The 27961-nt window shown below is 42.4% G+C and overlaps 1 protein-coding gene across 16 annotated transcripts in view; it reads right to left on the bottom strand.

Annotated features, from left to right (window-relative positions):
• Window positions 1–27961, bottom strand: part of LTBP1 (latent transforming growth factor beta binding protein 1) — a 313392-nt gene that overhangs the window by 102727 nt on the left and 182704 nt on the right. For 8 of the 16 annotated variants that reach the window (XM_081157290.1, XM_081157285.1, XM_081157276.1 and 5 more), the window contains 6 exons: window positions 26870–26972; window positions 23603–23674; window positions 9454–9576; window positions 6035–6202; window positions 3204–3431; window positions 1014–1036 (listed from right to left, as the gene is read on the bottom strand). In XM_081157290.1, the coding sequence (XP_081013416.1) occupies window positions 1014–1036; window positions 3204–3431; window positions 6035–6202; window positions 9454–9576; window positions 23603–23674; window positions 26870–26972 (717 nt within the window). The remainder of the gene's footprint in view (window positions 1–1013; window positions 1037–3203; window positions 3432–6034; window positions 6203–9453; window positions 9577–23602; window positions 23675–26869; window positions 26973–27961) is intronic. The other 8 variants (XM_081157284.1, XM_081157277.1, XM_081157281.1 and 5 more) reach the window with 2 other exon arrangements.

Raw genomic sequence — 27961 nt, 5'->3', positions numbered from 1 at the left:
CTGCAAACAAAACAGTCACTGGACCTCAGAGACGCTGCCAACAGCTGCAAATGCTCGTGTAAATATGCAGATCTCTTGTGCTCGGTGGGGGTGAATAACAGCCTTCCTTGTTGGAAGCTATCACTCTAAAATCATACTTCTTTTTTCCTGGATACTTTCGGCACGTATAACACTTATGTTATTCTAGCCTGTATCCACAAGATGAAGATTTTTTGAAACTGTAATAATTTACATATATATATAGATAGGTAGATTTGCCCGACCTAAATTTGAATACTTACTGTATTCTTGCCAACTGAATAAATGACACATAAATGTATAAACATTTAATAGTTACCTCACTGTCCTGTTATTAGAGAATCAAAGCAAGATTCAGACAAGGAACAATATTCCATAAATAGGACTTAGTTCCAGAAAATTGCTAGATTTCCTACGAATAAATTTCACAATTCAAAGTCCCATTTTATGCCAAAAGCAAAGGTTGATAAAAATTTCTCTAAACTCTCTACACAATATTCTAGTATTAGTTGTAACTGTCAAGGGTAAGCTCTGTTTTTACTCTAACAAATTCAAACACGCATGTTAAATTTTAACTGAATTAAGAAGTACACCGCTCAGTACATATGTGCCACAAGAAGACACAATTGCAAAAAACACATCAGAAGCTTGCTTTCCACGGAGGGCCCAGGCCATGAGCTGGCTCCTTGAAGTCTGTTTAACTTTCCCATCTGTCTCACTGTTGTCCTCCCCTGGAACTTGAGTTCTATGAGAACATAAAGTCTTGTCTGATATTTTTCTCTATTGTTTTCCTAACATTCAAAAAACATGACTGCTGGTCACATATTAGGTGCTCACTAAATATTTCTTGAATGTATGAATAACACATTTCCTCTCACCAAATGATGAATGGACATGTTCTGGTATTTCAGCCTTAAAAAACCCATACGTATTCCAAAAGGAAATCATCGTGAAGTGAAAGAAAAAGAGTGACTTGCAAACAATGAATAAATTACCTTCTCAGGGGGTGCAGTTGCCACTAAAATCAGAAAAGAAAGGAAGACGTTAGTATCATTTAAAACAATCTACTACATAATATTTTAATTTTTAAAATGCAATAAAAGTCTAGCATCTCTCCAAAAGGATTAAGACTCAAACCAAGTCAAATGCAGAATTGTGGCCACTACGACTTGGGAGAATTTTACACATGACTGACAGGGAAACACTATCGGTGCTATGTCCTGCCTCAGTCACAGGAGGTCAGGTCACGGGTGTGATGAAGTTCTTTCCATGTCTCTCATTAACTAAAAAAGTCAGAGGAAGCAACACGTTCTGGTACATTATTTTACACCTAATCTCAATTTTGTAGAACTTCTCATATCTTAGAAAACAAACATTTTCTTTAATTGGTCACATACGTATCCTCAACATAACAGATAATGTTTGAAATGCTTTCTGATGTCAACGTTAAAAAAGAAATGCGGCTATTTCAACGGGACGTAAGAATGGGTCTGCGTTCTTGATGCACACAAATTCTTAATGAAGCCCTGTGAGCATGTCCAGGAAGATATGCTGATGAAACTGTGAGAAAACGATCACAAGCCACTAAGGCCCAAGGAGTGATTAGCATCAATATGGTGAACCAATTACATGTGACACAATTATAAACATTATTATAGGGTGTTAGTGCTTATGCCTTCGTATTTTGCAAGGCTTGCTTTTCACTAATCAGTCCTTAAGCCCTGGGTGAACATTCACTGACATTTTTCTCACGAGTCCATGTCCCCAGAAACACTAGTATACAGGTTCAGTAGGTGCATTAACGCCTAAAAGCAATCAGGTGCCAGATTGCTACCACTGCTGCAATATTCTTGTGACTGGAAAAACTCAACTACCATTCTGTCCTGCCTAATCCACCAAGAAGAAGTTTTGAGGCAGAACCTGAACCAGAGCCAATCTTCTGCTTACACAGAGGGCGAGGGGCTGCAAACATCTGGCTATGACGCCCCAAGTGGATAGGAGCAAACTGGTCAACACCGTCACCTCTCAGTGAGGTCTCACCTGCTCTGCCTAACCAAGGGGGACGTGCAGCACGTAAGAGTGGAATAAAATAGGCTGGAACACACGAAGGTTCACAGCCCTGCAAAAAGACACCTCCACCAGGAAGAAGGCCTTGGCACGCCCCCAGTTCCTCACTCACCTGGGAACCTTCTCTCCTTACAAAATCCCAACTGAGCACCCTGAATTCTGACCTAAGAATCAAGTGTGACAAGCCAACAGGAGAGCCAATATTTATTCCATGCAAACCTGAGATTTTTGTTCCTTCTGTTGGGGGTGTGAATTTTTGTAGTAACAGAGATATTCAAAGTATTAGATATGCTGGTTTACATAGAGACAGAGATAGAGATAATCCTCTTTCTGAATGTCGGAGAGATAGTCAAAGTCAACTGTCTCTAGACTCCCTCTGGAGTATAAACCACTTCCTTGGAAAAATGTGCTCTTGGTCCCATCATCTGCTCTGTGCATGACATCTGGCAAGTCAGGTCCCCTTGCTAGGTCTCAGGTTTCTCAAAATGTAAACCAAAGGGCTGCTCTAAGTGATCTCCACGAGCCCTTCAATTGATTCTGTCTTCCTCTCCTTTGCCTGCCACTAACCCAGGCCTGTTGGACTGTATTTCATGGACGCTCAGTTGATGCTTTAACTTTAAGCCTGTGGATTCCACTTTTTAAAGTAATTAACTACTTATTAAATGGCCCCAGAGACAAAGGAATTCGGGCAATTCCTTGAAGGATCTAAATCACTCTTCCAGGGCTAAACACCATGACACAGGGGCCCCAAACACAAGACTATGCCCTGAGATTACCATGGGATATTGTTACCTTCTAGGTTCATATTACTGTAGAGCAGTGGTCCTCAACCAGGGGTAATTTTGCCCACCAGGGCACATTTGGAAATGTTTCAACACTTTTTTGGGTTGTAACAACTGTAAGGGAAAAAGTATTCTAGAGCATCTGGAGGTCAGAGGCCAGGGCTGTGGCTAAACATCCTACAATGCACAGAGTGGCCCATGTCCAAGAACTGTCTGCCCCCAAACGTCAATAGTGCCAAGGCGGGAAGCCCCTGTTCTGGAAGGGCATAAACAGGGAAACCGAAGCAAAGGCACACAAGACAGACGGCTAGGCCCACGATCCACGTCCACTCTCACCTTCTGGCTCCGCCACTCCTGGCCCGTGTTCCCGGGAGAAGGTCAGGGCCTCCACTGGCTCTTCCTTGGCTGGGAGAGGTGGAGGATGAGTACTTTTAGCAACAGGTTGAGTGTTCTTTGGCTTGACAAATACAGGTCCTTTACCTACATGGTGATGGATTGGCCTGCGTCTATGAACGCCAGAAACCGTATAACCCATTCCACCAGGACAGATTTCCTTAAAAGCAGCTAGATTTGGGATGGGAAAATATTCCTTTTAAAAATCTAAAAGTGCAAACTGATACAGAGGAAAATATCATGATGAGTATCTCTTAATAAATAACCACTAATATAGTTACATTTAAAATCTTCAAAAACAGATGCAAAATGCTTGAATTCCTGTTAAACTTGCATAGTTACAGAAAAAAAATACCCAACCCTTTCTTTTACTAAACATTTCTCCATCTGTTAATTCCTAATCCTACCCAATCCAGTTACATATATAGCACATATAAGAGCATATATTTTATATATCATATGTCTCAGCAATGAATTAGGATAATTATCATTTATATTTAATATTTTATATGTCACATTATATATTACACATATAAAATATATGTAATATATTAGATATGTATGCATAAAAGACACTATATAATACATATCTTATTGGAGGTGTGTGTGTAATATCAGCAAAAATCAGGGTTATTTTCTTCTATTATGGTTTAATTTCATTAATTATTAGCAAGAAGCTCAGTAACTTCTAAGTTAGATGAGGAAAGAAAAAAATTTTTTAAATCACTATTCATGGAAATGAGGGGTTGAAATCTTCATAACCTGTTTGCAGTTGAAGAAGCCAAAGGACTCGGCCCGAACGGAGTGTGTAAGCTGACGGAGAGGCCGGTTAGGGGCTGGAAAGGGGAGTGTGTTTGAATAGAGTCTCAGGAGAGTGGGAGGGAACCCAGTGAATTAAAACATGCTAAAGAGGTGATGGGTAGGAACCGAGTTAAAAAGGACATGCCACATTAGCATGTTCTTCTATTCGAGGGAAGGAATGGTAAGTGGCAGACCATGAGCGGACGGCTAACTTCTCCAGCGGGCAGGCGACAGTCCATGCCTGGAACTGCCATCCTCCCCAGCAAAGTGGCTTAGCACAGTCATAAAAAAGTAGGCTGGACATGTGTGACTTGCTGCCCTTTGCATAATCCCCAGGAATAAGTAAAGGGGAAAGACGAGGGTGGCAAGGCGTCACGGGGCCCAAGGAGGAAAAACCCACCTAATCCTTTTGGTGTTGGTATTGGAGGCAAGTTACCAAATGCACACATACCAAGGAGCTTAGGGTCAACTTTTTTCTTTCTACTTTTAAAGTTAAAAAGAAAATAAGTCATTTCTCACTTCTCCTGAACAAAAGATCTCCTATTGAATGTTCTGGACCTAAAATGAGTTCCCAATGAAAAGGAAACTCTAAAGTACACCTGAAAGCACGCTAAAATACTGTTTTAATAAGGCTCCCACCTCACATGGTGGAGTCTCACTCTTATGTTTAACTATGAAATACGATTCTCACTGGACAGAATAGATGTTTCCAGAAGGAAACAAGGCCTTCTATCAGATAACTGAAGCACTAATGAACTAAATATTATTTTTATGAAAATCACCACATAACCAAAAATTGGTTAAGTGTAAAAATTTTATCTTTAATATTATTTTCAAATTTAGCTGTTGTATCCCTTCATGACACTCACCATCCTGATTTATGTTTCATGTAAAGGTTACAAAGCTACCAAAATTGAACTTAAAGAGAAATGTGTCTATGAATTATAAAGATGATTTATTTTTTGATTATGGGTGGGTCAGACACTGTAGAAGGAAAATAGGACCTTTTGGAGATGTCTAAAATTATCTGGTCTACCAAAATACCATCAACATTACACTACCCTCTGCTTTACCAGTTTTTTCTGATCCTACCCACCACCAAGGGTGGATCATAATATTGAAATTTATATTTAACCTGTAAGTTACAGCTTTAAGAATGCAATAGCCGTGTGAGAGTTTATGCACTTTCCCAGGTGGGAAGCATCTTCTCAGATATGCAGTTGAGTAAATATTTTATGACCACCCACACCAGTGAAATTGAGGCCACTCCTTCTTTGATAAGATCATGGTGCCCAGTATTTTGCAGGATATGTTCCTTTCTCTTCCATTTAACTCTACTTAATCTTGCATGAGAAGTTGGTGACTCCTTGGTAAAATTAAGGCACTTATATGAATTTGCTCTTTCGGGCATTAGGCAACTAGGTACCAAATTGAAGGACAGTATTCAGCTCCCATCTGGAAGTTCATGGGGGCTTTGCCAGGGTCTGCCCTTATGTTACTAAAATCCCCTGCATTTCCAATTGGAGAAATTAAGCACAGTATTCACAACAGAACCTGACAAGCACATGAGCAATAAATGAGTGAATGGGACGACCTGCACAAGGTCTAGTTACTGTGCAAGAAGGGAGCAGCCAATCATTAGAAAAGCGCATGGCCCAGCAGGGCCTTCTGATCTGGCTACACTTTAAACAGCAGCCTTAGAGTCCTGGAAGTGAGGGTAAATTGCAATGGATTTTCTTAACATTCAAAAGAAACCTAACGTTACACAGAATTGGGAAAATCTCTTTGCATGTAATTTTTTCCACCAATTCACCTTTCTATGTTCATGGTTTCTACAGAAGTGACAAAAACACATTGTATTACTAAAAACTCAATTTAGAGTCAGAAACCGAAAATAACTCTAGCTGCCAAAGTTGCCCTGTGTCCTTGCGTGGCCAGGAATGAGCGTGAGTGCGCCGCTGGGCGTGTCTTACCTGTGCCTGGGAGGGGACATTTCTCACAGTGGGGGCCCCAGGCCTTGCCCACGCTACAACAGCAGAGCTGCTTGGTGAGGTGGACAGACAGAGGGTGCATGCACTGCCTTCCGGAACTGACAAGCCGGTAACAGGGCCCCTTCTCTTCAGAGATCACAGGGGTATCCGCTGAAGCAGAGAGATAAGGCCTGACGTCACCCAAGAAACAACAAGAACCAGATCGACTTTGCACACAATAGTAAAAATAACCATACAGTCTGGATCAGAAACCATACTTCGGAATACATCTATCTAGATTTAGGACAAAACTTTTCTTCAGTTAGAGTCAGTTTACTAAATGAGTTTTAGAATCTGGGCACCTAACGGACCCTGTCCAGTTCCTTCTTCCATTTTAGAAAAAGCATTAAATCAGGGATGTGGGAAAGAAACAATGTCCCCCCCAAATCTACCTTCCCAAATAAACCCAGTCACCTATTATCAAAATCACTACACGGTGTCTGTTTTCTTGTAGCTGGCCACAATCGAGGCAGCTCTCGGGGAGAATTTGGTGAGCACCCAGGCACTGCGGAAGCTCACAAACTGAACACAGTTCATGCCACAAGCCCGCTGTTGCTGCTCTTTTAGCTTTGAGGACAGTGAGAGCTTGCAGGGCCCCATCGGGTTCCACCGCAGGGCAGTGAACAGCGACAGGCAGGCAGCAAACCCTCCGACTGCAGTGCCACACGCGGCCCCCGCCGGACAGCAGATTAGAGATGGACAGAAGGTGTGCTCAGGCCGCTGGGAACCATCACAAAAGCTCAGCAGCCTAACTCATCCAGAGCCTGCATCCTAGTCCTCAGGAGCCTGCTAGCTAAGTTTACTAGATAAGACTTCAGGAGCCTCCGCTGGACAGAAAGGGCCCATGTGAGGACAAGTGATACCCAGCCCTGCCTTCCTGAAGTCCATTTTCTAAGTAAATGTGGCTGGAGCATGTTCTACAGAGCCAGCTCCGGGCCATGTCAGAACTGCTGAATAGATCAAGCTTGGGACACTAGGCTTGGTGGTCCCCTCTGTCCCTTCTCCCATCAGCCAACGCTCTTCTCTACTGTATCAGTGTGCAAATGAAGCAACTTTCCCAACTGCCATTTCCTCACCCAATTCCTCTACCTGATGCTTCCAAAACACCCTCTCCTTCCTCCCCGCTCAGATCTACAGCTTCCCCATGACCCCCAAGGGTACCCCCATCTTGCCAGTATCTTCTGCCCTGACTCTGTAAACATCACTTTCGTCCCCGATTCTTCTCAGCTGTCTTTGGGCTTTCCCCATCAATTCCTTCCAAATATAGTTCACCACCAAGTCAGACTGGATTGAAGCAAGTCCCAAACCCTGAAGGAACTCTACGTATCTCTGCGACGTTCCACGTGGTAAATTCAGAGGAAAGAGAAATAAACCTGCCCTCTCGATACTGGTACAGAGGCCAGGTTTTAACTTCAAATTCTCAACTGGAACATTTAGCTAGCAACGAACGTCTCCTAATACTTATCATTTCAGCTGTTGTAGCTGAACCATAAAATTGAATTATTTATTTTTCAAGTAATAATGGATGGTTGTTTAATAAGTTCAGTATTATTTGGGCAATGACAGGGAAAATAAATGCTAAGGAAATGTGTAAGTGTTTCAAAAATCTCATTGGCAAATTTCAACAATCTTATTAAAACCTGGATGTCTGCCCTTAACACTAGACATCCGATCTAGTCAAAGTTTAATAAAACACTCTGCGACCAGCTCTCCAAGTTTACTAATCTACAACCTTCAATGTAGTAATTTTAACCGGACAAGTGAAATTATTTAAGGGGGGAAAAAACATTCACAACAAATTTTATTCCCAAACTCTGCAAAATCTTTTATACTTAAATTATAAAACTATTTAAAATATTTACTCATGTAATTCAAATCAACCAGAAATCACCTCTAAATTTTCTGGATATTGTCAACCATGTGATTTTTGGCCTGAAATTTCCAAATTCTTGCATCAGTTTTCCAATGTACCTCGTATGCAAACATAATTTTACAGTCTAATTTTACCACCTGCCAAAAAGCTCTATAATTGTCTGTCTGTTCATGATCAGAACTATCTGCGAAAGAACGTAGAGGAAAGAACTTACGTGCAAAATTTCCTAATCTGCATTGGACAGTTTTTGAAGGAAAATAGCAGTAATTAGTAACAATGTTCCAAAAGACTCAACAAACTCATCTAGACGTAATGAACGAGCCTGTCATTTTTATTCTACTGTGCTTGTTTTTATTTCATCATGTCTACAAGCTCAGCTTAGGGCACAGAGTTAGAGATAAAATGCACAGCTAGACGCAAACAATGGGATCATCATGAAGAGCACATCTTGACCAAATGGCAAGTTTATAAACTGGGGACCAGAGCATGCAGCTTAACATATACCAAAACCACATTAAAAAATAGATAAATAAGAACAAAACTTTGTGGGACAGAAATTAATACAGAACTGTTCTTAAAATTATCCTATTTTCTGCCATGTGTTAGTTTAAAATGTTTTAAACTTTAGTTCTATACGGCTTTAAAAAATCTGCAGTGCTTACCTGCTTTGTAATAATGGGCACAAATATCTTTAAAAAGCAACCTTTAATCGTCTGCATTTGAGAATTTCACATCTAAAACGCATCCATCTCTAACTGTCAGGTGATCTGTAGTGACTACACTGGATTAGCTTTTATGGCGGGACAGTCTTTTGGAGAAACTATATTTTCTGTCCACTATTAGAATACGTGGCTTGATGGAGGATTTTTACCCACACCAGATATAAGAGAAAATCTTAAGAGACAACATTTATAAGGCAAAATAGTATAACTTCGGGGACACATTTTTGGTGGTTTTTGAGGACAACAGAACAGCATATTTGAAATTAGAACTGAACAGAAAATCCAAAACTATTTACCAGACTCTCCAGCTAAGAAAGTACAGTGAAACCTCATTAAATCGGACACTAGTGACTCAGAATTTGGGCTAATTAAAAACAGAAGCTGGGACAACGTTGAACTCAGCCTAAATAATGCTTAAAATACTCATGACGGAGAAAACGTCTCATCTCCCAGGTATACTCACTTTAAGGAACTCTTTTCTTCTCATCAGTCTATTTCCTCCGCGTTCGTGTTCTCTACCTTGATTTTTAGCTATTCTATTTTTCTGAATGAATAAAAATGGCATTTTTGGTTCCGTAACATAGGTTTATTTTAATATCTCAGTCCCTGCTTCCTCCATCCTTTTAATGAGGTTTTCCTGCACACGTACAATATTCAGTTGACCACTGAGTATTTACCTTATTTTGGATAACCTCCCACTCCCAACCCCTCAAAAAAAAGACAAACAAAAAGATCCAAAATTGGAATAAAAAGTGCTCATTACTTACGAACACAACTTGTAAAAGTAGGATCCGGCCCAAATCCCATTTTGCAGATACATCGATAGCTGCCCATGGTATTCAAACACTCACCGTTAGGGCACACACCCTGTAGCTGGCATTCATTAATGTCTGCGGGGAAACACAACTCTTTCAGAGGGAGCACTCAAGCCCTGTTACGCCGGACAGATTCTGGCCATAAACTGCATCACTTTCTTTTTCATCACAATTGCTGGGTTACAGTAAACAAGAGGAGCTAGCATCTTTTAACGCAGCAGATGTGAATGAACTAAAATGAAATCAGACATTATTGAACATATTGCAATTTATACGACAAATATTTATTACGCACCTACTGTGTACCCAGCTCTGCTCTCGATACTAGGGATTTCCCAGTGTGCAAAACTGACAGGAGGTTCCAGCCTTCGCAGAGCTTACCTTTTAGTGTTAGTGTATGTTAGGTGCTCCAGAGCAAGGAGGGAGAGCACACAGCTCACCTGGAGACACTGACAGTCTAGGTGTACAGAAAACTATGTAAAAAATTCAAGAAGCGGTACTGGGTTTAAGTTATCACAGTTAGGAGAAAGGCCCTACACTTGAAGTTAAAGTATGAAATTGCCTATAGACAGGAAGGGCCATTAGAGGAAGCTGGAGGCCGCAGCATTGACCAGGAGGGAAGACTTCAGGCCCTGAAACCGGGAGGAAGCTGGATGGATGCGGAGGAAGGGGCGAGTGATTTATGTGTTGGCCGAGAAAGCATAAACAGAGACTGGAGAAGGGAAGGGGGATCAGGAAATAGTGACTCAAGCTGCTGTCTACAAAAGAAGTTTCAGGAAGGTATATATTTAGAAAAAGAGCTGGGTAAAGCCAGGCTAGGTTTGGATTCAATTTGATGGAGATAGGAAGCTACACTAAAGGTTTCTAAGCAGGAGGGAAGACATAATCGAAGGCAGGCTCGGGGGAAAGTCATCTGGCCAGCACATGGCTTGGTGAGACAAGATTAAAAGTTCGATCACTGAAGGAGTAACGCAAGGATGAGACTGGTGACAAGCCAGGTTGGTGACAGCGAGGATAATCAGGAAGGGAAGGGATAAAGAATTGTTTTAAAAGGACACTGACAGTGCATGGTGTCTGATTGGCCAACACAACATTAGAAAGAGAGAGAAGAGTTGAAGATGCCCGGGAGGCTGCGAATCTGAGAAAAGAGGAAGACACTGCTGGTTTTGTGGAAAGTTCTGAGGAGGGAAGAGGCATAGGAAGAGGTTAGTTTGATACTCGAAGGTCACGCTGGGATACTCAAGCGTAAATATTCAGCAGCAGGGGAGGATTCAAGAAGTGAAAGGAAACCAGAGCTGGAAATGGAGACAAGGTCCTCTGTATATGGTGATTGCTACGGACTGAAAGTCTGAAATTCATTCAGGCCAAAATTCATTTGCTGGAATCCAACACCAAGAGGTGATGGGCTTAGTGGACGGGGTCTTTGAGGGGAGCTTAAGTCTTGATGGTGGAACCTCGGGAATGGCATCAGTGCCTTGTAAAACAGTCTCCAGAGGATTCCCAGTCCCTTAACTCCCTCTGAGGTCACAAGGGAGGTCCGCAAACAGAAAAAGGGCCCTCAGCAGAAGGAGACCATGCTGGCGCCTTGATCTTGGACTTCTCAGCCTCCAGGACTGTGAGCAGTAAATATCTGTGGTTTATAAGCTACCCGGTTGGCGGTATTGTAGCAGCCCGAATGGGTAAAGACAGGGATCCAAGGGAAACCAAAGCGATTTGGAACAGGAGAGAGAAAAATGTGCTGATTTTAAAAAGATTAGAGTCATTTGCAAAGGCAATTAATTAACAAGCAAAGGTAGAATGTGACAATTTAAAAATGAAGAATCAGCCTGGCCAGGTGTGGCTCAGTGGTTGAGCATCGGCCTAGGATCCAGGCGATAGGGGTTTGATTCCCGGTCAGGGCACACGCCCGGGTTGAGGCCTGATTCAAAGTTGAGGGCGTGCAGGAGGCAGCCAGTCAATGACTCTCTCATCATTGATGTTTCTATCTCTCTCTCCCTCTCCTTTTCTCTCTCTGAAACCAATAAATACATATATTTAAAAAAAAAGAAAAGAAAGCTACAATTCCTTTCCCAAAAAAAAGAAGAATCAGTAGTCATTTGTATTTCAATTTATGAAGCTCAGGGGTTAACAAACTTGGCTACTAGTATTTCGTTTTGAAATAATATTCATTTCCTTCTATCATTCATTCTAATATAAGCTTTTATTAAAGATTCCAAAATATTAATTTTCTAAATTAAAACCGAACATATTGGTAGCAAAACATTACTAGCAGAACTGTCACATAAAAAGGCAAATACAGCCCTCAATAAATCGGTGTTTGCTTATATTTCATATTCTAAGTAGCCATAGATACCTATTCAATATGGCCATAGTTTATCCAACACAGGCAGTTTTTTAATTTTAGTGATAAAATACATTTCCAGTGACATTCAAATGACAAATTAACTCATTTGCTGTACCAGCTCCACGGCATTCCAAGTGGGGTCCAGCTGGGAACTGGTCAGCGGGCTCCCACCCGGCCCGCACCTCACCGGCTCCCTCCCCGCCCCCGCGCTGTGCTGTGCCCGGGCTCACGCAGCGCGCACCGCACCGAGAGCACTGCCTGCGCCCCGCTCTCCTTGGGAAAACCACCGTGAAGGACAGGAGAGCGCGTGGCAGGAGCAAGGCCCCTATCGGATGTCCCCAATTAAACCTCGAGGCTGGGTAGCGAGCCAGCTGTGGCCGAGAAGTCTGCACAAAATCGTCTCTCTTCCCTTTCCGCTCATGTCCCCGCCGAGGGGCGATGACCGGCCTTCCTCCTTCTCTGAGTGGCCTGTCCTGCGCCGCTGCGCAGTCCAGGGTCCCCTCTGAGCCCCAGTGTCCCCTCGCCTTCTCCAACACGCCATCCCAGCCTTACCACCGGCTGCCGGCCTAAGGGGAAGGGTTTCGCCCAACGTACAAGGCCTGGTGCGCGACCATGGATGCGCCCTGTCACCGCCCCCTCTTTGCCTCTCCTGGACACTGCTCACTGCCTCAAATGATGCCATGAGACGGGAGGACAGGAATTAAGGCTTCTTTAAAGAGCACACGTATGGCTATAGACAGGGAGGAACAGAAAAATCCACAAGGCAGGGGAACCATGCAAACCTCTCCCTTTTCCTGCCGTCTCTGCTCTAAGCAGCTTGTGCCACCGGCACTAGCAACTCCAACTCCCCTAATTTTGGCCCCAGTCACCCAAAAGCATGACCTTTTCTACACAACACATGCTCACAGCTTCCAGAAAAACTTCCATTTTCCCTCAGCTGCCTCAATTTATTTTTATCACATTCTCTAAAGACCATAGATCAGAAATTAAATTTCCAAGTTTTAAAAAATGTACATACAGAAAAGTTATCAATCTTAAGTAAACAGCTAGGTGAATTTTACACATACATATTGTGAATGTATACATATGCATACATGTGAACACGTGTGTGTGTGCATGCACTGCGTAACCAGCACCCAGACCATGTTGCAGAACTTGTTTATTGCCTGAGAAGGCTCCTTCATGCCCCTCCCCAGTCCACATGTCTGCCCCCACAGGTCACTACTATTCTGACCTCCACCATCACCGACCAGACCTGCCTGCTCATGAACTTCATACAAAGGGAATCATATTGTGTATGTTCTTTTGCCTGACTTTTTAATTCACTATGATGCCTGTGAGATTCATCAATGCTGTGCATGTAGCAGTTCATTCTTTTACTGCTGCATTGTGTTTTATTGTGTGAGGATACCTAAATTAGTTTATTCCTGCCAGTGTTTGGCTACCATTAACAATGCTTCTGCGAACATTCGCCTACGTGTCTTTCGGGAGGCCTGGGTACTCATTGCTCTTGGATTTCTGAGTCGCTAGAGAAGGCCCATGTTTACTCTAATAAATACTGTCAAATACTTGCCCAAAGTGGCTATGCCAATTTCCATTCCCAGCACCCACTGCTCACATCCTTGCCGAGTCACTGTCAGTCTTTCGTTTTAGTCATTCTGGCGTAAGCGCGGTGGGATCTCACTGAGGGCTCCACTTGCGCTCCCTTCTCATGTATCTATCAGCCCTTTGGCTTGAACAGACCGTTCTCTGCTCAGACGTAAATGCTGATAGGAAAGCTGTGGGCTGGGCCTACCCGACCGCTTCCCTTTAAGCGCTGGGTGATTCTCAAGGAGGGGGGGTGGCCGCCTAGGGCATGGTTTGGGTTGTCAGGAGGACTGGGGAACCACAGTGGGCGGACACTGGGGCAGAGCTTTCTAACGGTGTGGTTAAGTCCCCCTGGACAAAGAAGTGTCCTGCTGAAATGGCAATGCCCTCGCTGAGACACTCACACGGGGTGACGGAGCTATGTGTGGAAGTGCAAAAGGGACCCTTTTGAAGGCCATGGGGGGAGGTGGGTGCTGGTTACGTGAGAGGACTTGACGGGTTCCCTTCACTCGACCCAGTGTCTGTATCTTCTACATGTGGACAGTCGCTTGCTGTCTCTGAGACTGTGCTTTGGCCGTAGGATAGATGGGAGGCTTAGCTAAGAGCCAAAAAGAGACTGGGTCCCCCAAATCCGAGTCTGGGGCTGAGTGCTTTGGAAATATGCACAACGAGAGACCCATTAAATAACCTAATGTAACACAGCCTTCATATGTCAGTACCAGGGAAGGAAATGACAATCTAGTACAGTGAGGCAAGAACCCCCACCTTCGTCCTGTATATTTACAGGGCACACCCTGTCTCGCTGTAACTTCACAACAACCCTGGACGGTGAGCCACACAATAGTTATTTCCACCTTATGGAGATAATTCTGTTCAAGATCATATTTTTTAGAAGGGTTAAGAGGGAGTGGGGAAACTGAATGGAAGAAATATCTCACTACAATCCAGTTTGGGTCTACCCAGGCTGCTAAATTATGTCGCCTGGAAAACATCACTTAATTTCTGTTGATCTCCATTTTCTCTCCTGCAACCCAAAGGGGCTGAAGCAGACAATCCCCAGGATTACTTCTAGCTCAAATACTCTGACTTCAAAATAATCCACCAGTTGCCAGGGTTGAAAATGACAAAGAAAAAATTGTGACATTTATGGTAATATATTATAAACAGCATAAGTGCCCTGATGGGAAATAAACACATTTTTATGTATCTATTCTGTGCATTTAATGAAGTAAGTAATAATTTACTGCCTTTTTAGTGACGCAAGTTCATACAGGAAATGACACATGTCCAGCAGTCAACAGGAATTAGGCACAAGGTGAGAACCGGACATGAAGATGTTTGTACTGTGAAAATACAAAGCTTTCTGGTGATGATGCCGTGCATATTCAGCGTCTGCTGGTGAAGAGATCCCATCAGACAATTTAGCAACATAACTTCTCCTTAAAAGCAGAAAGAAATACCTCTTGAGGTAAACATTTTCCTGGCCAGACAAGCCACTTGGCTACTGAACAGGGATCTCTAAAAGGACAGGTGTATGCCTTAAACCTCCGCAGAAGCACTTTAAACTGGGTCGCATAACAATATTCTACAGGGTACATACCAGCTTGGATGCTTTTAAGGGACTCAAATTCTAGATCTTGAGCTTAAAGCACATATCTAATATAAATACACCAAACATAAATCTACTGCATCCACTTAATGTTTGACAAAAAAAATGTAGATGTCAGCTTTAAAAATGTAAGTTTTTCAAAATTAATTTAGGAGATACGTGAGCGAAAAAAATGTCTGAAGGGCAATATTATCCAGCAATTTTACACAAATCCCAAGCTTTGTCAGGATTCTGTGGCCAAATACGTTTCAGGAACACTGCATATTCTACAAGCATGAGCACATTAAAGAAAGTCCCTGAAGTCCTTTGGCAAGGACTCCTGGTTTTCCTTAACTTGGTATGTTCCACACACTTGGCCATGGAACCCATTCTGCATACCATCTATTAACATCCCTCGGAACTGGTGTGAGGCGGTGCTCTCTGGGGCTGGCCCACAAACTACTGGACGGGTCTCTCCGTGGTAATATTTGCTTTGACCAAGGCCTCACTGCCGCCAGAGCCTCCCCTGCTGACCTGTAACTGTCCCGCCCTTATAAGATGATAACCTAGCATTAGATGGATTCGATAATAAAAGGAGGCGAGCCACTGTGGGAGCAGCTCCATTCTTTCTGATTCTTCCCTGTTCAGGGTAACATGATAAAAGAATTATCAGAGCCCAGGGAACAGCTGTATTTGAATTTTGACACATGTGTACTATACATGGGAGATGCTAATCGCACACACATCTCTGTTCATCTTGGATCTGACTCTAGTCTACAGATACTGAATTAATTTCTCCTCGAAACATCCAGGCACATGGGCTCTCCTCATCATTCAGGATACAACAGGCATCTTCCCAATGATTTTACAGCCCCAGAGATTAAGGTCAAAGAGCTATTGGAAAATATAATGTGCTAATGACTCACTTCACCACTGTCTTTCCTGAAGAAAAGCAAATAAAATAAACAGACATTTCCTTTTTGAATCCCATCCCAGTGATTTGAGCACAGTAAAGGACACACCAGAAAGTGATTCTGAAATGGAAAGGAATGGGTCCCAAACTGACTTTTAAATGCTGAAATACGACGCTCAGGTCCAGATCAAAACCATTTAAATTCTATCTGAAAAGAATGTGCCATTTACACTAGAAACTGGAGTAGGAGTTCCAAGAGGATGCCCTTTCGAACAGCTGAAATGTCTATTGATTCCCTCTTAGCCACTATTGTAAAACGTGATTTGGCCTCACATGAAGTATCCGACAGTTTCTGGAATGAAGTCACTAAATACAGCAGAGCATTGTGTGAATCTCCATCCAGCAGGCTAAATAAAGAGAGCTTTAAACATTTATCTTAACTCCATGAAAATTTTCTCCGAAACCTTTAACAGAAACTACAAATGTCAATGGAGTAGCTAGCGTAAATAACAAAATATATCAACTTTTTGTTTATTTAAAATATAAACTTAAAAGAAGCTTACACTCATTCACCACTATAGCAAACTTCAAATTCAGCCTAGGTCCCCTCCCGATACCATTATCACCTTACCAGCCACCTCCTCCTATGGGACCCGCCAGGCACCGCCCGGGACCCGCTCTCCCACGCCTGGGTCTTGGTTTCTTCCAGCCCCAATATCTTCCCCACCCCATCCTCATCTTTCCCAAATTATAATTATTTGAAGGTAAAATTATTCCCACATGCAAAACTCAGAAGAAAACTACTGAAACCAGCAAGAGTTAGTTGCAGTAACACAATATACATTTAAAAAATAATCATCTTGCTCACAGGCATATAAAATAGCTGGGGAAAGCCTAAATAGAAACGTCTAGGGCCTATGTGAAGGAAAACATACTAACTAACTGCCCCTGTGGTGTTTTCAAATTTGTAAAGAGAAGGAATCAGGGGAGGGGCCAGGCAGCGGGCTCTGTGCCGCTGGGGGGACGGGAGGCCGGGCGTCCTTTGGGAGGGAGCGTGCAGGACGCGGTGGGGCCTGGAAACCAGCACCTTCTCTCCTGAGCACAGTCACAGTCACACAGGCTCACGGTCACGGTGCCCGACAGCGGTCCACACCATGAGGAAAACAGACAGCCCCGCTTCAGGGGAATGGGGAAATGAATTATCCCATATCCATGAACTGGTATGCCACGTCAACATTACAATAAATTTTAGAAGATTACTTAATAACATCAGAAAGTATTCATTATATATGAAGTAAAAAATAGCTTTCACAGCTGGCCATGAAATTTCAAATTTTTATATATATATATATATTATGATTGGCAGGAAATATAGCAAAATATATCAATTTTTGTAGGAGATGATGGTGGGTTCCATTTTTCCCCTTTATATGTTTCTCTCATTTCTAAATTTAAGCAATAGGTAAGAGTTATTTTTATAAATAGAAAAGAGTGTGTGACTTTTAAAAGGAATACGTTTTTTAAATGCTATCTGTGACTTTCTACTAAATGAGGACTTTCCTCTGAAATTGCATAGTATTTGGCTCATTTTATAAAGTACTTACTACATGTCACCTTGATTTTTTAAATTTTGCATGAGAACAGCGATCTTCGTAAGGGTGAGAATTCAGTCTCATTACTCTATTTCCCAGATGCCCCTACTTAAGTCATCATTAAATGTCTGTAACACAGATGAGCAAGTGTATGAGTGGCAGGTGGTCAAAAAATTTATGTTAACAGACCGCTTCATTACAACAGGTAGAAATTTTACCTGTGGATAGCAGACTGTATAATTTTAAGCTTTTTTCCTGAAAACCTTTTCAACATACTCAAAGGAAAAAAATCATATATATATGCACATTAGCTTAATGCCATATTCCAAATTTTTCAAATTTGAGGAAAAGCACGAGCCTTCAGATTGGCAATGTATTGTCTATTGCATAAAATCAAGATAAATCCAAATGGAGACACATCATGATAAAACTAGAGAACATACAGAATTAAGAGACTGTCTTCAAAGAGAGAAAAGACAGATTATCTACAAAGAAAGTATCAAAAAAAATAGAAGTCAGACGACATCGGTATAACAATCAAAATTACTGTTGAAAAAAATTGTTGAAAAACTGTTAACCTAGAATTGAGTACCTGACAAGTCCCATAAAATGAGCTCAAAATAAAGGAGTTTTCAGACATATAAAGTACACACTTCTCAGTGAGTCCCATTAAAAGAACTGTTAAAGGGTATGATCTAAAAATATAGATTTAGCAAATAAAAATATAGGGTACCCAGTTAAATTTGAATTTCAGAAAAACAACGTATGCCTTTTAGTATAAGTATGTCCCAAATTATTTGCTGTTTATCTGAAATTTAAATTTAACTTGCAAACCTACCTCAAAAGAAAACACGAACCCAGAAAGAAAACACAGGATACAAGAAACCATGGTGAGTGCAAAAACTGATCAGATGCCAGTAAGTTCATGTATCTATTAACTGCATGAAAAAAAACCACCTTTCTATATTTACATTATACCTTTGAAAGGAATTATAAAGTGATGACTCTTGCCTAAGCCACCGATCCATTTTCTTTTAAATATGCAAGACGTTGTCATAAATGGCCTTCAGACATTTCCATGTTGAAAGAAGTGTGAGTTTTCCCAGCATGTGTCACAGAGCCTGTGCTATTGTTCAAGGCCTTGCAATCACTCCCGGGGGCCTTGCCTCAAAGTCCAAAGCGCTTCATCTTCCCACATTCTTTGCTCCAGCCATGGGGCTTTTCTGGAGGGGCTCACCTGCACTTTCTAGTCTTCAAGACACTCAAAGGCCAATAGTTCTTTAGATGCTCACCCTACTGCAGTCACAATCAATTTTCCTGGGAATCATTAAGGGGTCTGAAATGCAAGCTACAATCGAGGCAGGCTCTTCATAGCCAGAAAGCCCTATGAAAGGCCCGCTTCTACGGAATATTAGTCAAGACTGGTGAGTCTCATTTCATGACACAGAGACATGCCCTTGAAAACAATGTGCATTATCTTTTCTATGGTCCAAACAGAATTCAATTTCAGATGCACTTCGGGAGCTCTCTAAAAGGAGCCCTCTGGCAAAAGTTTTGGTAATGAGTGTCACTGCGCCCTAATGCATCTGCTTGGTACATGCACTATAGTAGAGTGACCAGTGTAACGAAGTGAAGCCAAAAGACAGTTCTGTGGGCAGCTCTCTCATATTTGCTTTAACGGGCTCCTCGGGAGTCAGCTACAGTTCAGTTAGTCGGGACAGTAAGTAAGGCGAATTACATGCTGCTGATTCAAACGGATTTAATTACACGAAACCCAGGGGCAGGAGCCATGTCTATGCATCATCCGTTACACATCCTCGGTCTGCAGCTCAGGAGTGCCCTGCCAATTAATGTTGATGTAATACTGAGTCTCTTTCAAAGTTCCCCAGATTATCTATGAAAATGGAATATACATACGCTGGATTATAAAAGTGTGGACGCCTTCTAGTTGTACATTTTGGCACTGCCACAGCACCTGGACACACGCTAACAATGTAGAAAATAATACTAAGCTGATTTTATACCTAAACACTCATGAACCACATAAGTGATTTTGGTAAATCAAGAGATATTTGCTTTTAATAAAAGATTTCACCAAATAGATTGGTGCCCAAGAACTTTCAGAAATAAATTCTACTTGTAAAACTTAGATTTACACCTAATTTAATAACTCATCTCATGCCAAAGTTATGGGCAAGTGAGAGAATTCAAAATCTGGGGGGAAATGTAGCTTTAGAGTAAAGCGGTATGAACGCAGGAGGCTCCTACTGTCATCACTGCCATGATATATTATTTCATTTAATTCAGACCTGTAGCATAGTAATGAAATGACAAATGACAAATGACACTCTAGATCCACAAGGAAATAGAACTGCATTGTTTGTTATGAGAAATAAAACAAATTATAACAATTCTGAAGTGTTGAGGGTAGTGAGGGAGGTTTTAGAGCCCGTGTGTGTGTGTAATAAATCATTCCTTTGAAAAGATAATTGCAGCACCGCTAGAGAGGAGAAAAAACCAACGTTGAGGGCAATTATTTGAAAGCTCCTCAAATTAACTTGGGCACAGTTGGTTCTTTGTTCCTGAGCGCACATTAGTGCGAGTTGTATCATTGAAGAAAATAATGTAATTCTAGTTATTAATCACTTTAATTTTAAATGTGCTTGGTAAACTGAGAGGGCATGAAACCGTAAGAACAATGTGGAATGCACAAGTAATTAGATGCTGAATGGGCTCCTTTTGAAACCCGGAGGGTAACAGAATGCAAAAGCTTCAAGGCCCTAGGAAAACTCAGGGACACATGTAACGTGAGGAAGGTCTGTTTAACTCTACTGACCAACAATATCACAAAGGGAGTGAATTAAACCTTCTCCCAGAAGCAATTTTAATAGATTCCGTGGAATGAAATCATATTATTTTATGAGTCAGCCTCGTCCGTGGTGGAATTTAGTGGTGGCTTCTGGAGGCACCGTGAGATAGTTTTCTGTGACATTTCAGTCCACAATCTATGCTGAAAAAGATAACACTGCTTTTGCAAATATCCTCCCGAGACAAACATAAGCCAGGATTTGGTGTCACTGACCATCAGTGCAAATGACCGAGGTGGAACCATCTGATATGCGCAGTATCAACAAAACTTGCTAAGGGCCACTTCATCCCGGCCATACCCAGGAGAGGGGAAAACAAAAACAAAAAACCCCACCCTCGAGCAAGTCTTTAGAAGATTCTCGATCCTGCTAAATGAGATTCATTAAATGAGAGAGCAAGTGGCTACTTGCAAATTTTCACTTCCGTTTCTACAGTATTTTTATAAATACGAACACTTAGAACCTGGAACCAGCCAGTAGAAGGAATGTATTAGATAATTGCCCTTTCTTGTTAAACAAAACCAAACAAAGGTGAATTGCTTTGACTCCTACTAAGTCCAGCACACAGGGGTATCTTCTGTTCCAATTAGCTAGCATCCAGATGAGCCACAGTTCACAGATATGCAGACGGTAAGGGGCCGTACTGCACAGAGAACCAGGTGGTTTGCGAGTCCACTCCTGGCTGGGCCTCCTTCCATATGCGTGACCTGGGAAAGTTTCTATGCTTCAGTTTCTAACTGGGATTAATAATGTCCAAGTCCCACCGCCACCCCCAACCCCACCCCACCCCCAGAAAACATGTATATTCTCCATCATTGAACACTCAGAAAAATTAAGAGCATCTGACAGCCTGGAGCCTCTCTGACAATTAGCCATGAAGGATCAGAACGGTGAGGAATAAAGAAGGAGCCTCCTCTGTCTACAGTCTAATGGACAAGAACACGGCTAATCACAGGGGACACTTCAGGAAACCACTTGTGTGACAGACAAGATGTGGCTTCTTTCTTCTCATGCACAGCCTCCATCCCAGGAGGCGGAGCAGTGACAGCATTGGACGCCTGCAATGTACCCACAGAGTCATCCAACCCCACGTGCTGCGCAGGATCGAGACTCCCTGCAGGACCCCGGCCAACACCTAAGGATCTCCAGGGTCACTTCTGCGTGCAGGAAGCTCACACTTCCACAGACTTTTCAGCGCAATGGCGGGGAGCTCTATTCCACAGAAGAGGTTTCTTGTAGTTCTAAATGTGCCTCCTGTAACACCATCCTATTGACTTTGGCTTTTGAAGCGACTCGTAAAAGTCTTGCTTGTAAGACAGTTAATCAAACATTTAAAGGCCCATTTACAAACATTCAAGGCATGTTTATAAATCAGCCATTATTCTCTCGGGTTTCCAGGCCCTTCACAATCTTGGTTGACCTTACTAGTCAAAAGACAATGAACACCAAATACCCAAACCTCAAATTCAGTCTGACTGGCAGAGTGAAAGGTCGTTACTTCTAATGCCCTGCTCATTCAGCTGCTATAATGCATCGTAACAGAGGGTTGGGCTTTTCAGAGAGATTTGTATCCAAATCTGTGAGACGATAACGTGGTTTACACCGTAGTCCATACACTTAGCCATCTATTCCCTCAGTAACTCACTCTCCCACCCATTTAATTAATCTTTTATCCATTTATCACATCAATCTTTGAATGACATCTTAAATTCTACTGATTCTTAAATAATGTTGACTAACCCATTATTCCCATGCCACTGAGGTTTGCAGGTGTTTTTCAAAAAGTGCCTTGGACTTGAGCAGTTCATTCTAACTTTCCCAAAATTCTTTCACATATAACAAGGGCTTAGAATATTTTAAGGCAAAAAATTTTAAAGACATGGTATATCTATGTGCATTCCAAAATAATTGTTTAAGTCAGCACAAGCTCTGCAAGTCATAAAAGCTGCACAGATGCAGTATGAAATGATTTCCTTGAGAAAATTCTCAGTTAATTAAGATATTCTGCCCGGCCGGGTGTGGCTCAACAGTTGAGCATGGATCGACCTAGGATCCAGGAGATCACGGTTCGATTCCCGGTCAGGGCACAGGCCAGGGGTTGCAGGTTCAATCCCCAGTGGGGGGTGTGCAGGAGGCAGCCGATCAATGACTCTCTCATCTTTGATGTTTCTACCTCTCTCTCTGAAATCAATAAAGATCTATATATTTTTTAAAAGATATCCTTTTGACATGAGCATTTCTGTATTTTATAACATTACCTCAATCTACTGTTCTACAAACACAGGGTCAAGGATACAGAGCCCCAGACCACAGGTCAGAAGACATAGGTTGCATTTTTGACATGGGTTTTGGTTCAATAAGTCTCTTAGAAGCTGTTTCTGTTTATTTCAATGTATACATATTCCAGTAACTAATAACAACATTTTCATCCTAGACACGTAAGGGGAAATTAGGAGCATTAACTGCACAGCCCACAAAATAACAAACAGAATTTGTTATCTATATGGGTATTAAACTAGGCATTGGGAAACCTGAGTTACAACCTCAGCTCTACCTATTTAGCCACAAGGAAAGTCATTTAACCAGCCTGGGCTTCAATGTCCTTCATTTGTAAAGTGTTGACACTGGGCTAAATGATCTCTGAGGTTCCCCCTGCTTGTACAGCTCTACTGCAGGTTCCAAATAAACTGAGCGAAAGCACTCAGGGCATTTCACAGTTAGCTTCGTAGTTTTACCTACTGCATAGGTAATGTGTGTTCCCTCTGATGTTTAACGCCTGGATACAAGGTGGCCAGCCATACTCTGAGAGAAAAAAGGAACTCTGCTGCCCAACCAGGTGTCAGCAAAGAAGGAGTACTGCTGGGTACATGTGTGTGCTCACGTGCACACACACATGCGCCCATGCATGGATAGGAGGTAACTAAGCATGGAGACCACCAAGTGATCGTAATGTAACCCAATATCCTGCGGATTTCACTGCAAATTAATAGAAGGAAAGAGAGTTCCATAAAGTTTAAATGGTAGTGAAGTAATTCTAGCAACTGTACACTAACCCTCTGTATTTCCACATAGCTGAAGGAGTGAGCAGAGGTGACTCACGTGTGACCGTCACCTGCTAAGCTAATGAGCAAAATGTGACAAAACCCAGGTTTCTCAAAAGCCAAATCGACTGCTGAGTCCATACCAATGACTTCGGCGCACCTGACTTACCTTGACAAAAGGTGTTGTTAACCCTCTTATAACCTTGTAAACACTCCATCATTTGGTTATATCCATGATAAGCTGGAAGGGAAGAGAGAATTCTTTGTTACGTGCTTAGTTTAAATTCTTACAATCCTGAACTATATGTGCTAACCAACTCACTTAAGGCACCAGCAGTCTTACTCATTTCTAAGAGACCAATTCAATGCAAGTTCATTCCTTTCACATCACCCGTTTCTCAGTACACTTCAGAGTTTGCGTCAGACTTAGTCCCGATTACTTTCAGTAAATGCTGATCGTGTTAAATGAATCCTAAGCCTTTCATATTTTCTCCCAGTTAGTGATTCCTTATTTATATTACAAAGGATCGCTTCCCTCCCGATGGTCTGCCACAGGCATTGGGATTTTCTTATTGGAGGGCAGGTGACTACACGCTAGTCGGCCTGGGACAGTCCCGAACTATGCCTGATGTCCCAGCAGAGTTCACTAATGACACTCCATTTCCGTCTCAAAGGTGCCGCAGTTTAGACGGTGCATGATATGCTCGCCGTAACCGCAGGATCACGTATCCTAGTTAGGAGCAAATTCTTACCAGTATGAACCTGGAAAGAACAGGAGGTAAGGAGGAGAGGCTAGGATCCGCTGCATGGATTCGTCACTTGGAAAACTCATCAACAATACAAACGTTGCAGTCATCAATTTGCCAATAAACCCCTATTTGCTGAAATTTGGACACTCTAAAGTGAAACCTGAGGGACCTCTTAGCATAGTCGAACTAGTGTAATTTCTGGGACCAAGGAGACCTCGTTGGAATCTTGGCTCTGCCCAGCAGCAGCTCTGCGACCTCGGGTTTCAAACGGCCATTCTGTGCCATGAGAGTATCACATCTGCCGAGCACGCCAGGGGGGCTGTGGAGCTGCGAGATGATACACGCAAATGCCTGCAACAGTGCCTGGCAAAAGCAAGCACGCGCTGAGGGACAGATGTCGCTGTTGTTTCCTGAAATGAGGTATTCTTTTATTAAAAAGATTATGAACAACAGAAAGTGGGCCATAATCAACATAGGTTAGACTACTAAAAAGACCTGAAGAAAGGGGAAGCTGAAGTAAGAAAAAATAATCTTATGGAAAATAAAATTACTTTGCTTTCTCGGCACTAATGAAACAGGGTGAGTATTTACTACTGTTGTTCCTCTCCTCCATTTCCTTTCTTTGCCATATTTCCTCTACCCTCAGATCCTTCGGGATGCTGGAAAATGGTTAGAGGAAGGAAGGAGTCTTAGACGAGTGAGTTAAAAGGGAGAGGTCGGCAAGGGGAAGCTGCCCCGTCAGCTCCCTGGCCGAATGTCTAGTCGTCTCCACATAATAAAGATGTTCTGGAGCAGACTTCCGACAGAGGCTGTGGGCTCTCTGTGAATTGTTAAAAGGCGAAAGAGACATGACAACTTGTTTAAAAAGTTTCTACAGTCATCTGCCTCGAGGCAGGGGGTCAGAGCGGAGGAACTCCTGAAGTCTTCCTGAGCTTAGGATTCAATGTTAATTTTCTTCTAAAATCTTTCAAAGGGCACGTGATTTGCTCACACTAAGTACATTTTTTAAAAGATTGCAGGCTATTTAATGAAATCATCCGCAGATTTAAAATTTCAGTTTTCACAGTATAAACTGATCAACAATGAAAGGTCTTTCTGTATGTGGCTAAACAAAAACTTCAAATATTAAATAAAAGCCATGTGAAAACTGAAGTTTGAACTATTTTGAGTGGGAAAAAAAAAAGACACAGAACACAAAACCATAGCATGTAAAGCCAAGGAAAGTCTGCCGTCTTCCAAGAGGAACATGGTTTAGAGAGTAGCACCAACCAAGGAAAGGAAAGTTGCTGAATGACACGGGAAGAAGGTGACCCCGAGCATGTTTCGTGGGAGTGACACAAACCAAAGTAAATGTCAAGATGCTAACAGTTGACTTCATTCATAATCCATGCTGCCTCCCTCAAGTGGAATCAGTCTCTTCAACTTTATACATTAAATGAGCCGATGTATGAATTTCTTTTCAACAACCTTTAGTTAAAAGTGTCAGCAACTTTGTACTTTCACGTTCTGTCTTAATTATGATCAACATTAAAATATAGAGCTAACAAAACCATATACAGCAGATGGATTTATCCCCAGATGACACAATTCTAGGTTAGAAAGATAAAAGGTTGGGAGTAGAAGTTAGGGATTAAAAAAAGCAAAAATAAACAAAAACTTATGATTCCCTTTACTCCTGTCATGCAACTTTGGGGTTTGGAAAAAGAGAGGAAAGAGAAGGAACTAAGCAAGAGATATATAGAGAAAGGGGGAAACGAAAAAGAAAAGTAAGGTATAAGATGAAAAAAAAGCGTTAGAGGACCAAAGTCTGGCCCCCAACCAAGCTGAAAGAACGGGGCTTGTCTTCCTCCAGGCCTCAGACTGAGCCGTGGGAATTACCCCCCTCTCCCCCCAATATTCCTACAGACAAGCACAGAGCCAACAAGGGCAGGCAGTAAAAAAAAAAAAAAAAAAAAAGGCAATACTCTTTTAACATTTTGGATACAGACTCTCATTTTCATGATCCACAGACTTAAGAGCAAATGAGAGCTGTAAATCAACAGGTTCTGAAAAACAGATTTTAAAGATTAATCAAAGCATGTGGGTGTCAACAGAGTCATGTCACCGAGCACTGGGACGGTATAAAAGCGCAACTAAGGAGAAAAGGGGAGAGAACTGTGTCCTAGTTATAATAAATTTCTCTTTTGCAAATCAGCCACACTCATTTCTTCATTTGAGCTTTTTTTTTGAAGTGAATTCTGAAAACTTACAGTAAAACAAAAACGACAACAGAAGTTGTGGCTGTTAATAAAAATTTCATTTAAGGAAGTTAACCTAAGAAACCACAACTGCACGGACGTTTTCTAGGATTTGAAACATTTAATTATTATTTTAAAGCTATCTTATTTTCTCTTCAACTGAGAAAATAGAGCCTGTTTTATTTAGCATATGGCCTCTTAAAAGATTTTTTTTTTTTTAAATGTATAATCCAACTGAAGAAGGCAACTGATAACTGCACTTTTAAAAAACAGAATGGGTATGAAACTTTTCTCAGACCTGTAAGGTTTCTGGAAATGCAGATTATAGCACGATGTTCTACAATTCAGTAAGAGTTCTTTGAAAGTCTAATGTCTCACCATTAAAAAGGTGATCATAAGGAAACAGAGAGGCTACATTAACCTGCAGGGGAATGACGAAATGTCACTTACCCGGCTTCTTGGGGCATTTCTGGCATTTGTGGAAGCCCCAGGAGGTGCCCACGGTGCCGCAGCAGTCCTCCCGCTTGGAAAGGCCGGGCAGGGCTTTGCCACACTGCAACGACCAGGGCGAAACACAGGGTCAGCCGCTGCAGGACGCCCAGCTCCAAGCACTGCTGCGCTTCAGCCACATTATACAACAGTGACATTGTTACCAACAGAATTAGAGAGGGGAGGGGGAAAAGGCCCCTAAAACTTCAAAACAAACACCGTAACAGAATCAAGACGACACTGAAATGATCAAGCGTGTTTACTAGAGCTTCTTGGCATTGCTAGTATCATGAAAATCTGTCACTGCTCAGGGTACTTTATAAAACTTAAGTTTCCGATGCCTTTTTTTCTTATTAGAACCTGTAAACTAAAAGATCAATATAAACTTTTAAAATTTTAGTTTCGCCCATCTGTTGAACTCTCTCCTGTGGATCATCAGGAAAGAGGGCTCCAAGGGCATGGCGGGTGTGTAAACCCTGAGAATGTGGCACAGATCCCATCTCAAGAGGCTCTAGTCTCCCTATAAACCCACGGCCCGGGCAGGGAAAGCACAGGACGGGACAATACAAGAAACGGTGGCCGGCCGCGCCAGATCAGCTCTGGCACTGAGGGCTCCAGGCTGCCAAGCGGCTGACCCAGGGAGGTCGCCCAGGTAGGAAGACGCGGCAGCTTGAAACGAGCCCGGAGGCAGCAGAGCAGGGCCCGGGGCTGCTGAACAGCTCAAGTCGTCAAATGTAAAGACCCATCTCATGACCTTGGTCCATCACAGGAGGTCAGGAGAGGCCGAGAGGCAGGGGCCTGAATGAGACCGACTCAGTGGGGTCAGGAAAGGACTAGGAGAACAGACCCTGCTCTGAGGACAGAGCCACCTGCCTCTCTGTCCCTACAGTGCAGGTTAAGCCCACCTCACGCCCACATCTCAGGGGTCAGTCCCTCAGCCTTCATCTGCCTCAACCTCTACAAAATCCTCTACGCAGTTTCAAGCTTCATCTTTCCAGAGACCGATCTGGTCACATTCCCCCGTGGATGAGAAACCTTCAGAGGCCCCACTGC

This window comes from Miniopterus schreibersii (genome assembly GCF_964146895.1).
Source record: "Miniopterus schreibersii genome assembly, chromosome: 13".
In the NCBI taxonomy this organism is placed as follows: domain Eukaryota; kingdom Metazoa; phylum Chordata; class Mammalia; order Chiroptera; family Miniopteridae; genus Miniopterus; species Miniopterus schreibersii.
The sequence above is the reverse complement of the archived record's forward strand: the minus strand, read 5'-3'. Positions and strand labels throughout refer to the sequence as shown.